This window comes from Delphinus delphis, chromosome 3, assembly GCF_949987515.2.
Source record: "Delphinus delphis chromosome 3, mDelDel1.2, whole genome shotgun sequence".
Taxonomy (NCBI): domain Eukaryota; kingdom Metazoa; phylum Chordata; class Mammalia; order Artiodactyla; family Delphinidae; genus Delphinus; species Delphinus delphis.
The window spans coordinates 163,701,921-163,718,976 of NC_082685.1; the positions used below are offsets into that span (position 1 = coordinate 163,701,921).

Here is a 17,056-nt window from a genome sequence, read left to right on the forward strand (position 1 = left end):
TTTTTAAAGAAAAGGTATTTTTACTGTTGTTGGTAGGGGCTGCTCTAAATCATCTTATACCCATGGAAGGAGATTATCTCCTAAGCATAAGGAGACAAGGATCTTATAAGATCTGGAACAAGTGCAGGTCCCTGGCATATACTTTAGGGTCCCATGATGTGTGTTAGAAGGTTAGAGTGATTGATGCCTCGAGTTACCTGCAGTCTGAAGTTTATTTCAGCTGTGAAGGTGGATCTTTCATGCCCTGGTTTGACCCTGGGGAAGCAGTCACCCAAAGCCAGATAAGACCCACTGGTATCCAAAGCTCAATTCAGTAATATAAATAGAATGAGAACTGCCTAGTAGAAACCAGTGCTTGGCTTGGCTGGTAGGTACTAGGAAGAAAATCAACTTGGGACAGAAAAGTAAGTGAACTTCAGTCAACGAATGTTCTCATTTGAGAACCTGCACGGGGAATTCATCCATAAGCAGCTCATTGGTTAACGAGGAAAGTGGAATTGTAGGCAAATAATTATAACTCTTTCTTCTGTGAGACTCATCTCTCTGGCTTATGAAGTCCTCCGTGAACGAAGTATGGGAGTAGGGGGTGAATGTATGAAATCAGAACAAGAAAAATGCATTTAGGAATAAAGTGTATTTAGAGTGAGTGGCTCCTATCAGACAATGCTTAACATACACTACCATGCATCCTCACCAGCCATCCTTTTGTGTAGTCGGAGCATTTCTTTTATTTCTGATTTTTATCAACATCAAATCAAGTTGCTGTGAAATTAAGGTGTCTTTGGTGGTACGGATCTGTGGGTATTTGGTGACATATAAGCATAGTAACGGGAACAGAAATGTAGCTGCCCTTATTCATCAGGACCACCCCAAGCGAGCCCCCCTCCCCAGACCCCCAGTCCTCTGGGAAGGGAATGGGTGTCATGCACAAGAAGGTTTCTCTTTTCAGATAAATTTGGGAAACTCTAGGTTAAACTAAATTCACCAAAGGGTTTCATTTTGTCTAACTGCAAGAGGCTTCACTTTGCTAATATACATTGTAAATTTCTGAGTTAAGCATCAGACACAGCATTTCCCACACATATGCTACAATGAAACCCTTTTTAGAATACAGCATCCTGTAGAACTAGAGTTCCAGGGATCTGTCACAGAGGTAGGTAACAACAGCAGGGTAAATGTGAATGAATTCCCATCAAAGTCCTGTGGTTACCTTGTGTAGTCAAAGAGCTGATGTAAATTGTTTATTCATTTATCAATAAACGTAAGGTTATTAGATGTCATCCTGTTCTTGGTTTATATTATTGTTGGAAAGATCAATTACATATATAAGCTAACTAGAGGAAACTTCAGTGAATGTCTATAGAGCAACTGAAAAAATGAGTTACAGGGTAGGTGTCATACAGGTGGTACAGATTATACCTGTGAAAAAAGTTCAGAGGAGGGAGTGAGGAGGGTTGGTTGGAGAGAGGAGTTTCTGGCCAAGAGACTCATGGAAAGATACCAAAGCCAGGATACAGTCAGCTCTGCAGCCTTACACACATCATTTAATCTCTTTGGGCTGCAGTTGTCTTCTATACAAATTGGAAATTGTATCTGCCTTTTCTATAGCCCTAGGGAGATACAAAGTAGAAACTGAAATAGATGTGACTTTTCTTGAAAAAATTAAACCACTCTCTAATGTAATCTATGAGTAGTAGCCCTTTGTGCCCTTTATTGAGACTCTTTTATTTTGGCAGAGGGGTAGATCAATTTGAGAAAGCAAGAACTTGGGAATGCAATGTTAGAATTCTTCATTAGGCTACTTGCATTAATCAATGCATTACTCTTATCCCAATGTGCTAATATCAGGCCAGAGGTTCTATTCCTGAAAACAAGCTTTTCTTACAGAAATACTGACCTCATCTTGTCTCAGACACGCTATTGTCTGAAATTTTCATCCTAGGAGAGTTCTTGGATCTTTGTTAGACAGAAATCTTGACCTAAAAATAAAAAGCCTTCCTAGGTTTCTCCCCTGAAGCTAGAATCAGTGTTTAAATTTTCACCTCTACTTCCTTTCTGCTTTTAAAATGAGGCAATGAATTGAGGTAATAATTTTTTTGCTATCATGCTTAATATTTAATCAAATTATTTAAATCTTGTTAAAATGTATTATACCAGTTACTTGCCTCATTTTCAGTATTTTTCAAAAATCAATTTATTTCTAGTTCAAAAAGGTGCTTCAGCAAACCTCCTGTTAATTAACTGTGGTTTTTATTTTTAGAGTGTTTCTTCTACAAATTATGTATGCATATCTTAGCCACCTTCTTGTCCGTATTTCTACTCATTACCTTACTTCTTGACATTTCAACAATGTGAGAATTTCTCAGAGCCTAATTCAGTGAAATCCTCTGCATAAGATCTCAAGGTGCTAAAAAATACAATTCCTCTTGTCTTCCAAACAGATGGAGTAGGTTATTTATTTGGAGATGGTAACTCTTGAAAGAAATGCATACCATACACCGCAAATCTATAAGATTTGCTTTACTCGACATTATTTCTATTCAGAGGGTTGAGTTACTGATTGCATCATTTTCTCAGACCAACTGCTTACCAATTTTGGCATGTGAAATAGATTTTGATGTGTGTTATAAGGCTGTGCTTGTTTTTTCCAAATCATAGTTATTAGAAAAAAGCATAAGGAACTTTAGTGTTTCTTCCAGAATTTGTCTCAAGCTCTACCCACAGCAACCACTGACTGATTCCTTGACTCCAGCTGATCCCTTCTTACTATGACTTTTCCTCTCTCTTTCTATTTGGATAAATCGTTAATTAAAGCAGCTAGCAGATACATAAAAGAAGGTTCACTTTTTTAAAAAAATCAATGCATTTCATTAGATATTGATTCTAATCTGGCAGGAGCAAAGGGGCAGATGTAGAGACAAACAGGTCCCATTTTGGGAAAAAGGGGCCGGCGTGATGAAACCAGAGGGTCAGTGTTGTCACACCCATTTTCCAATCTGAGAAATAAAAGCATACAGACAAAAGCATCAAGAGAAAGGGATTTTTACTAACAAATTGTTGCAAGGGATCCAGACTTGAGAAAAACCAGCCTTCCACATTTAAAGTAAAAAAGCACAAATTTACCATGGTTTGTAAGGTCACATTTAGTCCATTCATGGTGGACAAACAGCAGTTTTCTCACAAGATAATCATACCGTCTGTCACATATCAGCGTTGTAAACAACAGAGATGAAGTTGATTCGAAAGTCAGCAGTTGCTAGAGAATTACTGAAAGATTCATTAATTGGGATTAGGGATAGAAGGGCGATCCCGTGTTTCTTTTCCTTTCTCTGTTTTGGATTTGTTTCCCTGAGCTGGTTTCTTGTTTTGTTCTGTCTTCCTGATTCTGGATTGTGATGAGCACATGATGTGTAGACAGTCATGAGGGAGTCAGAACAAGGTACCAGTTTTCCTTCTTGATCCCTCCGATGTTGAAGTTCTGCCCCTACAATGCAGATTTAACCACCGATGTTTGTGGTTTAGCAGTTTTCTGATTTGGTGGTTGACCAGTTGTACAGATGTAGGTGTATCAAGCAGTGTGGATTCATTCACAAAGACCTCTGTGCCTGGTTATCAAAACTAGACCTATGTGATAATAAATCTTGAGAGTTAACTTTTGGTTTGTTTGTAGATCCTAGGTCTGTAATTTTGTTTCCTTTATGTAGCAGAAATAAATTATTCCCTTTCACCTCATCTACTGGGATCAATGACACAGCAGTGGCCGAGGCATTTCTGCCAGTCTTCACCTCCACTACCTGTAACTCAGGGATTATTCCATTTCTCTGAGCTCCAACTTTTCAGTACTCCTGGCCGTGCTGCCTGTAGGCTAGGATTCCTTAAGCCATACATGAGCCAAACCAGTGTCCTAGGAGGATACTGTAGACCTCAATCCCACATATTAAATCTACTTGTTTTTAATGGCCTTGTCATGCCTAATTAAATGATATTTGCCTTTATATGTGACATCTCTGGCATGGTCACGGGTACAGATTTTATTTTTTTCAATTATGTTCTAGTAGAAAGGGGGACAGATTCTAGTTCAATCTATAAAAACCTATGGTCAAAGAAGGTAAACAGGCTAGTCAAGGCATTTTTATATTATTTAACTATTGTTTTAAGCTGTACAGACAGGACCACTCAACATATGTTGTTATACTAAAAGGATTATTATTAGTATTAACTTTTCCTGATAACTTATCTACTTTACAAATTTTCAAGAGATTTTTTCTGAATTCTGAAGAATTAATTAGAACAAGATTCCATTTAAAGAACGTTTAATCTAGTTTTTATACACATAACCTGTTAAATCAAGCATTAAAGAAAGAGGAAGTAGAAAGAAGGATTTTATAATAAGCCCAATTCAAAATAGAACATGAACCACAACTAAATTTGTGTCATTTACTCGAAGTAATTAATCCTTGTTCTCTTGATCTTGGGTTAGTTTGAAGTCCAGATTCTCAAAGTGAATGAGTTCTGGAACCCTGACTCAATCCCTTGGTAGTCTGAAAGATGTTCATTTGTTTTGAGGATTTCAGCTTTCCAGGAGTGTCTGTAACCAAGAGCCTATTTTCTATTGTATCAAGTGTTAACGGTACCCATTAGAGTTCTCTGATCAGGCTCTTTTGATGTTTCTTCCAACAGACCTAATTATTATTACTATTATTTTTAGACACTAGGCAAACTCTCCAAGGCCAAGCAGGCAGCTGAGCCAGGGTTGGAACTCATCAGTTTGATTATATTTATTTATTTATTTATGGCTGTGTTGGGTCTTCGTTTCTGTGCGAGGGCTTTCTCTAGTTGTGGCAAACGGGGGCCACTCTTCATCGCGGTGCGCGGACCTCTCTTGTTGCGGAGCATAGGCTCAGTAGTTGTGGCTCACGGGCCCAGTTGCTCCGCGGCATATGGGATCTTCCCAGACCAGGACTCGAACCCGTGTCCCCTGCATTGGCAGGCAGATTCTCAACCACTGCACCACCAGGGAAGCCCCAGACCTTTTTTTTTTTTCAGATCTAACTATTGATCTGTGGTTCTGGCAGGGTCTTTAGGAGAGTGTGGGAGAAAATCAGAAACCACCTGTTGATGATAAGGCTGAATTGCTCTGATTATTTATTCATTACAAACAACAGTATCAAACTTGAGACAAGTTTAGTTTTGCGAGAAGTTAGTCAGTGACTACCATTACAGTAAGTGTATATTACGGACAGTGAGGGTAATGAAAACTCTCCAGGATCTTTTAATTTATTCCATAAAGAGTGTTTTAGGATTCCCACCAACTGAAAAGGCTCTTTTAAACCTAAAAATGGAATCTTTCTTTTATTGACCATTACTGTGCCATTCTTTAACATGAAAGGGAGCATGTTTCTAACAGAACCAAAATGTTCATAACTGCTGAAGTATCATCCTAAGATTTGTCGTCATCACTAAGGAGGTTGAGTTTCTCCTTTTTTCATTTGCCAGGTCTTTTTTTTACTGAAGGCTTGATAAACAGGACAGCTCTTACAACAGTAATAAACCAAACAAAAACTTGCAGAATGCCAAACATTCCTAATTATTTCTAGCATCCCTTATTTCATAAGGTGATGAAGAAAACTCTTTGATGTTACCCAGCAGCAGTCAGGGAAATGCCAGGGACAGTTTAGATATAAAAGACATTTTTTTAAAGTTTTATTAGTTTGACTCTGGGGTGTAGATTTGGAGAAGGCAATTTCAAAAAGAGCTATCAGTGCAGCTCAATATTAAAAAAACAAACAGCCCAATCAAAAAATGGGCAGAAGATCTAAATAGACATTTCTCTAAAGAAGACATACAGATGGCCACGAGGCACATGAAAAGCTGCTCAACATCACTAATTACTAGACAAATGCAAATCAAAACTACAATGAGGTATCACCTCACACCAGTTAGAATGGGCATCATCAGAAAATCTACAAACAACAGATGCTGGAGAAGGTGTGGAGAAAAGGGAACCGTCTTGCACTGTTGGCAGGAATGTAAATTGATACAGCCACTATGGAGAACAGTATGGAGGTTCCTCAAAACACTAAAAACAGAACTACCATATGACCCAGCAATCCCACTACTAGGCATATACCCAGAGAAAACCATAATTCCAAACGACACATGCACCCCAATGTTTGTTGCAGCACTATTTACAATAGTCAGGTCATGGAAGCCACCTAAATGCCCATTGACAGACGAATGGGTAAAGGAGATGTGGTACATATATACAATGGAATATTACTCAGCCATAAAAAGGAACGAAATTGGGTCATTTGTAGAGACGTGGATGGACCTAGAGACTGTCATACAGAATGAAGTCAGTCAGAAAGAGAAAAACAAATACCATATATTAACACATATATGTGGAATCTAGAAAAAAGGTACAGATGAACCGGTTTGCAAGGCAGAAATAGAGACACAGATGTAGAGAACAAATGTATGGACACCAAGGGGGGAAGCAGGGGTGGTGGTGGTGGTGTGATGAATTGGGAGATTGGGATTGACATGTATACGCTAATATGTATAAAATAGATAACTAGTAAGAACTTGCTGTATAAAAAAATTAATTAAATGAATTTTTATAAAAATAGCTGTCAGGAGACACAAGATATAAGTTCTTAATGCCTAAAGACAGAAAGTAATTGCTGTTTTGTTCAGAACTTTCCCATGTAAACAAGCATTCAAACTCTTTCAATAACCAAATACTACCGTCTTGAATGCCTCACCTCTTTGGTTGGAAAGCCACATAAACCAGTCTTAAAATATAGATTTTTTGCATATGTTTTCTCCCCTTTTGTGATAAACTGTTCCTATAAATGTCCTTAAAGTGGTAGATTTTTATGAAACATTAAGCTCCAAACATTGACAAAAAGAGAAAGGAAAGAGAAAAAGGAGCTCGCCGCATTGCAGAAAGAGCTGTGGCCGCCCACAGAGCACCGTGCTGCTGACCCTTGGTAAGGGCTAACAACGTTCCTTTGGCAAAGGAGGGAAAGGCTCTTTTCACATTTACGCGTAGACACACAGTCACAAGGAAATCAGTGCCTCACTTTTACATCTTCAACCACTGAGCAATGTAAATTCAGTGTGGAGAGAAGATTCTGGAAGATGGTGGGTAGGAAACCCAGGAATCTGTCCCCCGCACACACACAGCAGTCTCGCTGGCAGAATCTGTCCAGTGTAACTATTTCGGAACTCTGGAGTCTAATGAAGGCTTGCACCTGTTAGAGGAAAGCTTGGACGGTGAATTATGGTTAATTTTGGTCATCTTCAGCTCTTAGCACAGTAACAGCTACCCATTCTCACACTTAGCCCTTGGCAGGCAACTATACACGTGTTCATGGGGAACTTGTATGCAGTTGGTGGGAGCTAGGGTGGGCAATAAGGGATCCGTCCTCCAAATATTGGGCACTCTGTGTTCAGATTGTTGCTACTGATCATGGAGTTGCAGACACAGAGGCAGCTGTTGTTGCACACGCCCCCCAGTTGTCGAAAACCCCTCCCCCTCCAGCTGAAATGACTTCCGGGGAACTTAAAGAGCTGGTGCCCTTCCCTCCCCCTTCATTGTTCTCTTTTTCCCCTTTTGGGAGCCAGATATTAAAGATTAGGACGTTCAAAAGCAAATGTGTATGTGAGGGAAACTAGAAAGTCACCATGGAAGCCCAGGGAAAGGCACAGGTTCAGAAAAGACCTGCAGAGACCTTCAGTTTACACCTCAGCACACAGACATCCTACAGCAATTAAAAACAAAACCCAGCAAACCGGCACAAGGGGAGGAATCTGAATTCCAGGGTTGCTATGTGGTTAGATTGCAGTGTCCAGTTTCCAACAACAACAAAATCACAGAGGATACAAAGAAACAGGGAAGTATAGCCCTTTCCAAGGAAAAAAGTGAACCAACAGAAACTTCCCTGAGAAAGAGTAAGTGGCAGAAGTGCTAGACAAAGACTTTAAAACGCTGGGTAATTATAAAAGCGAGTCTTATTGTAAAAACAGTTTGTAACTCCACTTTTTTTGTTTTTTACATGATTCAAGAGAATAATGCATTTTTAAAAATTATTAGTCTAAAAGCTAGTATTATTGTACCTTTGGCTTACAACTCCATGTTTTGTTTTCTACGTACTTTAAGAAAGTGATGCGTTAAAAAAGTTACCATTTTATGTTTTTGGACACAACATATAGAGATGTAGTTTTGTGATATCCATAATTGAAAGGGTTGGGGCTGGAACTATAAACGAGCAGAGTTTCTGTACATTATTGAAGTTAAACTGGTATAAATTTAAATTGGAGTGTTATAACTTTAGGACATTAAATGTAATCCACATGGTAACCACAAGTAGAATAGTTACAGAATATACACAAAAGGAAATGAGGAGGTTAAAACATTTCACTGCAGACAGAATCAAACACGAAGGAGAGAGTAATGTAAGAAATAAGGGACCAGAAAAGCTACAAGGCATGTAGAAAACAAATAGCAAAATAACACAAGTTAAGTCCCTTCTTACAATAATTATTTTAAATATAGAGGGGTTAAACTCTCCAATCGAAAGTCAGAGATTGGCAGAATGGAAAGAAAGAAAAAAAAAATGATCCAACTATATGCTATCTACAAGAGACTCACTTTAGATCCAAAGACACATAAATCAAAAGAGAAAGGATATTTGTACACCTCTGTTCATAGTAGCATCGTTCACAATAACTGAAATAAGGAAGCAACCCAAGTGTCCACCAACAGATGAATGGATAAGCAGAATGTGGTATATGCATACAGGGGAGTATTATCCAGACTAAAAAAAAAAAAGGGATAGTCTGATATATTCTACAATATGAATGAAGCTTGAAGACATTATTGCTGAGCAAAATAAAGACACACTGTATGGGTCCATTTATATAAGATACTTAAGAGTTGTCAAAATCATAGAGATGGAAAGTAGCACGTTGGTTGTTACTGGATGGGGGTGGGGAGTTATTGTCTAATGGTTTAGTAGAGTTTAATAGAATTGTAGTTTTGCAAGATGAAAAGAGTTCTGGAGATACGTGGTGGTGACGGTTGCACAACAATATGAATTTAATCAATATCACTGAACTGTACACTTAAAAGTAGATAAGATGATACATTTTTATTATGTGTATTTTGCCACCATAAAAAATGGAAGAAAAAAAATTAGTTTAGAGCAACTCAGCAAAAACTCACAGGTAAGTTTTAGCATCTCCAGAAACAGGGAAGCCAAAGATGCACTAAGACCTCAGAGACAAAGGAGTTGTTGTATTCCTGATCCAGGGCTGTTCTCGGCTGACATTTTTTTTTTAACCTCTTTCCTCTAACGTTGGTTTGAGAGATTTGAGTTTACCATAGTGCATCACAAAGACCAGCTATACAGAGGACCATATGAACGATCCAGAGTGATATACAATCGGTTTAGGAAAGGACTCAAGATCACAGGTGGTTAGCCCATAAAACCACTCACTACTCAATACTGCCCCCACCAGTGGAGAAACCAAGGGGTAGTGCGCAAATCAATACCAGGAATAGGCTGAGTGCTGAAATAGAAACAGAAACAGGCACAGTCAGCGAGAGCAAAGCTCTGTTACCTCATCGTGAAATTCCTACCAGGTCTTATGTATACAGGAGCTCAGCAAGGAGCACCGCTCTAGGGCAACACAGTTTGTTAGGTCCCCTGAGTCCATCCAGAAGCCTCCACATGCCCACCCACTCTGAACGGAAGACCCCAAAAAGAAACATAAAGAGAAAATAGTTTTTAATTGTAATTTACAAACACGTCTGCCCACACACAGGGCAGGAAGGGTAGCAAAGTTACAAGGTTACAGTTAGTCTGTCACTGATAGGAACAGTAGTTTTTTTTTTACACAATTGTCATATGTCCAGTAGTCATCTCATATCAGTATTACACATGTCAAAGATAAAGTTGTTTTCATGAGAGACTAAGTAACTTCAAAGAAATGGCCCGAGGATTCATTTCTGTTGAGAATTTGAGCAAGACAGAGTGACCTTTAGTTGGTGGTGGTGGTGGAGTTGTTTTTGTTTTGTTTTCATCTCAGGGAGCATCTGTCTGAATCTCGGAGCAACATGCTTTTCTTTTGTAACATGTGATGCCAGTGAGAGTGGATAATGGAAAGCACCTTGGTTCCCAATGGTGGCAAGGTATTCACTTTGTTTTCCCAAATCTAAGTGTCTTTTGAACCTGATGACCAGTTTGTCTCTCCCATATGATGTTTACTAGTTGTGCATGTTTTTTTTTTTTTTGGCCGTACCGTGCGGCTTGTAGGATGTAAGTTCCCTGATCAGGGATTGAACCCGGGTCCGGGCAGTGAAAGCACCAAGTCCTAACCGCTGGACCACCAGGGAATTGCTGAGCATGTTTTCTTTTGTGTGGAAAAATAAAATAGAAATCCAACTTGTCCATTATTATTAAGTTTCTGAATTCACTTGGTTTCCGCTACCCACCTCATTATCCCCGCTAGAAATTTCTGAATCCTCTTCCCCTGCGTTACCACCACCGTTTCACTGGGCTCGAAGCCTTGTCTGAGGACTCTCCATCATGGCTGCTCTTCTTTTCCTGATCCCCTCAGGGCCAGGTCTTTGTAGTCACAAGTTCCTTGCTCTTGTCCTGAAATATTAGTCACCTGCTAGGTGGTATGATCAGTATGAGTCGCTCTGTGATGTTAGGCTGTGTCATATTATTTACTTATTTTTAACCGAAGTTAAATGCAGAGGCGGGGGAGGGGTCTTCAGTCTGCAGTGGTTGGCTGCACCCGTTCTAAGACAGGAAGCTCCTCTGTTTCCTGGCAGGCTCATCCACAGGGTGAGGCCTGTACACTTATGCTCTCTTCCTCTGCACCCTCATAGCCTCCCAAAGCACTGCTGAGCCCCAGGTGCTCTTGATGTCCCTGTGCCCATATATATATGGCAGTGACTCCTGCCATTTTCCACACTGGGGAGCACATTCGACAGTATTCGTCCAGCACACTGGGGCAAGTCGAAGAGGCTGCTCTGGGGAACGTGGTGGCTCCTGCCCCTTGAACATCATGCGGACACCTTGCTTCTCATTCAGGGCTCACGGGTTGGGAAGCTGTGTAAGATGAAACCACACTTTCAAGTCTGTTGTAATTTTTAAATTTTTATTTATTTATTTATGGCTGTGTCGGGTCTTCGTTTCTGTGCGAGGGCTTTCTCTAGTTGCGGCAAATGGGGGCCCCTCTTCATCGCGGTGCACAGACCTCTCGCTATCACGGCCTCTCTTGTTGCGGAGCGTAGGCTTCAGACGCGCAGGCTCAGTAGTTGTGGCTCACGGGCCTAGTTGCTCCGCGGCATGTGGGATCTTCCCAGACCAGGGCTCGAACCCGTGTCCCCTGCATTGGCAGGCAGATTGTCAACCACTGCGCCACCAGGGAAACCTGTAATTTTTTAAATGATGATAACAAAAACTAAAAAAAAAATGCTCTAGCCTAATCCTCTCCCTCTCCTCATTTTTGCTTTCAATGTTGATGATGTGCAAGGCCACACAACCAGTCTTCTGTGCTCATTCAGGAGTGGGGATGCCCCTGTATGCACAAGGATTGAGAGAGTTTGCTGCTTCCTTCCTTCATCACTTCCCTGATAAAGAATGCGCCCATCTTCTCACTTCTGTGAATTCAAGTTGGTCTGGCAGTGGTTTGTGCGGGGTTAATGATAAAGTCGCCAGCCTGCTGAGCTCAACTAAACTCGTAGCCCGAGCTGAGTGTGATTTAATGATGAGTAGGTAAAGCCAGGTGCTCAGAGGACTATCGTGTACAGAGGATCTTCTCCAACCTGTTTTAAGTGCTGTCATTGGAAAATAAATATGCTACATTTGGGGGTTTTCAGGCAAACCATTTTTGTCAGACACTTCTCAGCTGTCGTCAAGTGAATGAAGACACTTTCCTATTTCGGTAATTTAGACATCAGCATTTTTTTTTTTTCATCCAAGCTAAAATAAGCCACCTAAACATAGGATAAAAGCAGATACCAAAATTACGAAGTCTTATGTTTTATTTATTACTGCCTGGAATTAAGATGTCATTGCCTCCTTCCATGGTTCCATTTCCTGCCCCCCAAGCACCACGTGCCAGAGAATTAAACAGCAAAAGAAGTTATCCTTTAGAGACCTATAAGGAGGAAAAATACCTAAATGGCTTTTAGGAGCTGCCTAAATATGTCTAATTGGGGGATGGGAGACAAGACAGGAATTTAACTTTGGACACATGCCGATTCCACCTGAAAAATTTAGTAACAGGCAACTTTGCTACAGGCATTCCTCTACTTAGTTCCAGAAGTAAATTAATGGAACAGAACTGGAAGCTGCAGGTGGGATGAATTAATTGTCTTGCAGGGTTATTGGTAATGCCTAAATGGCTTTGTAAACTAAAAGTATTCCATAAAGATGTCATTAAAAGTACCTCTATCATGGGGAGTAGCATGATTAATAATGATAAAGTGAATTAAGGAAGCAAAGTTGCATTTTATCTTATTTTTTCCATGGGAAGTAAAACATGTCAAATTAGTAAATGTTATATGGTAGAACCATTCAATAAAATCCCATCAGAGAGACAGATCGATCATCCAGTTACCCTAGTTCAAAGGACACCTAGTTTTATATATTGTTTGTAAAGTTTCTCTCCCCGCTTTAAATGTTTCTCTTTGCTTTATAGGGACCAGAATGCAGATGTCATATATACATACATTTTTGTGTTTTGACTCTTATTTGTTAAACAATACAAGTCCCAACATAGCTCCCGTCAAGGCATTCTTGAGGTTATGTTAGAATTACCCTATGTTTTCCTGACTTCTGTGAATAGCAAGCAGGAACCCACTGATTGCTAACTTCTACTGAGTCCTGAGTCCAGAGTCATCACTGTGTGTTAAGTGCTTCCCACACATTTCTTCGCAACAGCCTTGTAAGGGAGGTACCATTATTCTTGCTTCGCAATTTAAAACGCTGAGGCTCAGAGGCATGAAATAACTTGTCCAAAGAGTCAGTCCCACATCCATCCAGTACCAAAAGTCCGTACATTTGCTGTGAAGAAATACCATTTTCTCTGTGTATGTGTCCACGGTTACCCCATAAAGAATAATCAGTGACGGGGAACAGACAACACTGCATTAACATGGCCTCTTGTGTTCTCTTTTTCACCCCCGTCTGCACCTCTCCCTCCACACTCTTCCTCAGTTTTGACCACATTTCAGCTCTTCCCTTCGTTTTCTTTTCCAAAGGCAAATACGCCATGCGAGACCTGGTCCATCGGCTTCCAGGCGGGAATAACAGCAGCAACGCGGCGAGCAAGGCCATGTCGGACGACACGGTGACAGCCGTGTGCTGCACCCTGCACGAGGTGATCACCAAGAACATGGAGAACGCCAAGGCCTTACGGGACGCTGGCGGCATCGAGAAGTTGGTCGGCATCTCCAAAAGCAAAGGAGACAAGTAAGTCAGACGGTGACTTCCTATCACAGAGAATTGGTATTGGTAGAATCGGTTCTAAGTGTGCCCAGCATCCCCTGGGTATGGGTAACACCACTGAATGTCACTGGGAAGCACTCTGGTGTCTGATAATCAAGAGAAACAGCAGATAGTTTCCAGTCTTCCAGTTTCCCCCCACACAAGGAAAGCTGATCTTACTAATAATTTTGATTTGATAAATAACTCATGACTTGGTGAGTCCTGGGATGTTAGTAAGATAGGCTTGACAATCCAGCGTCCAGTCTAGTGACTAGCAAGTTCCTTCCGTACGGAAGAGACGACCCTGATTCATGAAGGTATTTGGTGGCAGCTGTTCCTCTGCGGCTGCAAGTCCAAGTGTTGATGATGGATCCACATCCTTTTGTTCTGTGCCTCTTCAGTTCTGCTTAGCAAGTCAGGGAGGATGGGGGAGAAAACAGTGGGACGGAGTCAGAGAGAAATCAGTGTCCAGCCAGCACCCTCCCTTACCAGCTGTGCCTTTGGGACAAATTATTGAATTTAACAAGTCACTGTGCTCATAGTTTCCAATCTAAAACTGAGGGAGGGGCTGTCATAAAATATTTCCTAAAAGAAGTAATAATCAAGTCTTAAAGACTGAATAGAAATTTCTGGGGCAGAGGGGATAGAGGCAGTGAGGAAGGAGGGCTTTTATGCCAATGGAATAAAGAGAGAAAAGGCTCATGTCAAAGGAGCGGCACCGCCAGAAACAGGAATGTCCCCAGTTTGATTTAAGAATCGATGGTATCTTACTCTGTGTAACCAAAACATATCTTCACAAGCCACAGTGTCAGTATATCAGCGAGCTGTCAATTTTACAAAAACATTCACTTACCTTAATTCAGTTTTGCCTCCTGGAAGTCCCTCAATGTAATCAAGTAAGATTAAAAGGGTAAACCTTTTGTTATCAAGGGCCTACTTCTTGACTTTGCATTCCTGGCCACACCCCTCCATTCCTTTATATCTAAACGCTGAATAATTTTTCTCCTATTATTAAAGGCTGTGAAGGATGCACTTTAAGACTTTTTGGAAATTCTCTCATTTAATTCAAGATATTTTCATTGCATAATAAGTGAAGTTTCAGGGCTTCTGTTTAAGCACCCTGAGACCTCCAAATAGGTTCAGTGAACAATTCAGGATTAGGATTTGAATACTTTCCTATATCAAGTACAGAGAAGCCCCTCTGGACTCGTGTAATAATTGTGCAGTGTAGATGGATGGCTTGAATTATATCTTATAATACTTACGGTAAAATGCTCTTCTACATAGGCAGGAAGCCACGTGGTTTTCTGTTTTATATAGCTTCAGTAGACCTTTGGAATCTCTAATTGAAATGCTTACCTGTTTTGAGCATTAAGAACTTAATATGTTGATGCTTTTCTTAAGCAAACACACATGCTCACACAGTAAAACCATAGTCCACAAAAACTCTCTGATATATTTGTCTATATTCATGGGACATTCCAAGACGAAAGTGTTTTCTCTGAATCGTAAGACAGTAGAGCTGTGGGAGGTGGTCACATTAATTCCTTCCATCTGTGTGAACATCCCTACTGGACCTTAAAGAGAAGAGATGCTTTTATCAGTCCTGTGGTCAAAGAAAATTATTTGATGAAACTAATTAAAAACTCATTTGTGGAAACCATCTATGAAACAGTATATATCCACATTGCCCATCCAGAAAATAGTCCTGTTCAGTCTGTTCCCATCTGGATTATTGTTAATGGGAGATTCCTTTCATTACAAATAATCTCAAATCTGTGCTTTAAACTGACTGAAAATTTCTTTATGGGATACTCATTTCATGTCATTGTTTATCTTTTTTCCCCAGTGTTAGCAGTCTGGATTTATGAATTTAGTAAGAAGTGTGGAATTGCTTTGAGTCAAGCATCTTCCCAGTTATAACTCTCCTGCTTAGTCAGTCTCATCCACTATTTTATGTGGTTTATCTCTTTTATATTTAGTGACTAATTTGGGGATCAAAACAAGGTTTTTATAACTGGAGATAACCTTGTCAGCCACCTACACTTCAATTTGATTATTACTTCTCACTGCTCTTAAAATGAATCCAGAAGAATTGCTCTGGATCTTACCACTAAACTCACCATTTATCACTCAATTCTGTCATGAGGGTAGGCACTGAGACTCCCATGGCCTTCTAGACGGGTTTGAACAAAATAGAAACACGTTATTGAAAATAGAATTTTTGGAATTGGAGATGATTTAATAATTGGAAAAGGGAGGGATATCAGTTGGCTCTAGTTAAGTTATAAAATGCTTGCAAACTTGCCCTCCTCAAAAAATTATTCAAACTTTTAACTTGAGATCGCATGAGAAAACACAGATGAAAAAACCTACGAGGCTATGATTCTGCCTTTAACATATTTATAGGTTTTATTTCTAGACATACACAAGCTTAAATATGCCGTGATACTAATGAGTCAGCCTGGCACGTTGCCAATCACAGTCTGTTTGAACTGTATAGCTCACCATGTTTTGCCAATACACTGGAAGAATTATTCTGGAATCCTGCGGCTGGAATGGCCGTGCTGAACACCCACAATGAATGGCATCAACTGGAATTTTCAGCCGCCCCTAATTTGACACCTCTGGTGAAGATCAGACATTGTGTAATCGTTAATGACTCTCACAGGAGTCTTTCAGACTTACCATTTTAAGTCTTGATAACTTATTCTTTTCACATCATTTTAAACATGCAATATGGACAAGTCCATCTGTTTCAAAAGTACATTTGTATTTTTTCAGATTTTAACAGTTATGTAGGAAATAGTGTTGAGTGTGTCACTGTATTTTGTCATAAGACAGAAAAGCCATTTAACAGCCTCGACTGTTACTTGTCAGTAAGGAGCTCTGTTTGTGGCTGAAGTTATAATCACTTGTCACATAAGAGGTACTCAGTTGTTCAAGTCCTTCAATCAATAGTTATAGTTTTTCAAGTAGACGCTGCATGGGACCAGTCTAGTGGATGAATCAAAATTAAAGTCTAAAAAGAAAGTGATGTTTCTTTGACCTTCATCAGTTTTTTATAACACTGTGATGTATTGGCATTTTAATTGAGAGGTTAAAAGCTGCTATTTATTACGTATTCACAGTCTCTTTCTATTTTGTAACTAAGCAAGGAGTAGAAAAAAATTACACCATCAGAGGAATTTTTGCATACTAAGTATGTTTCAACTATATTATCGCTACCTGAATATTATTAATACGTATTTCTCTAGAGTTGCTTGACTTTTGTCATAGCTACATATCTAGCTAGTGGTGATACACTACAGCAAAACATAGCATTTGATCTTTGCTCAGCATTGATTATATAAGAATAACATGTGAGGATCATCACAGTTGCAGAGGTTCTCCCCAAGGAGCCTACCTTGGGCTCGCCAGCACCAGGAAGACCAGCCCCGAGATGGGAGAGCTGGAGGGACGCCATAGGAGACACAGACTCTGCTCTTAAAGGGCTCACGCAAAATCTCATACCTCAAAACAGAGCGTGCAGAGGCAGCAGTTTG

General features: G+C 40.1%; 1 protein-coding gene across 3 annotated transcripts in view; it reads left to right on the forward strand.

The window, feature by feature from the left end:
* CTNND2 (catenin delta 2) overlaps nt 1-17,056 on the forward strand; it is a 937,337-nt gene that overhangs the window by 868,649 nt on the left and 51,632 nt on the right. For all 3 annotated transcript variants that reach the window (XM_060009660.2, XM_060009661.2, XM_060009662.1), the window contains one exon: nt 13,286-13,496. In XM_060009660.2, the coding sequence (XP_059865643.1) occupies nt 13,286-13,496 (211 nt within the window). The remainder of the gene's footprint in view (nt 1-13,285; nt 13,497-17,056) is intronic.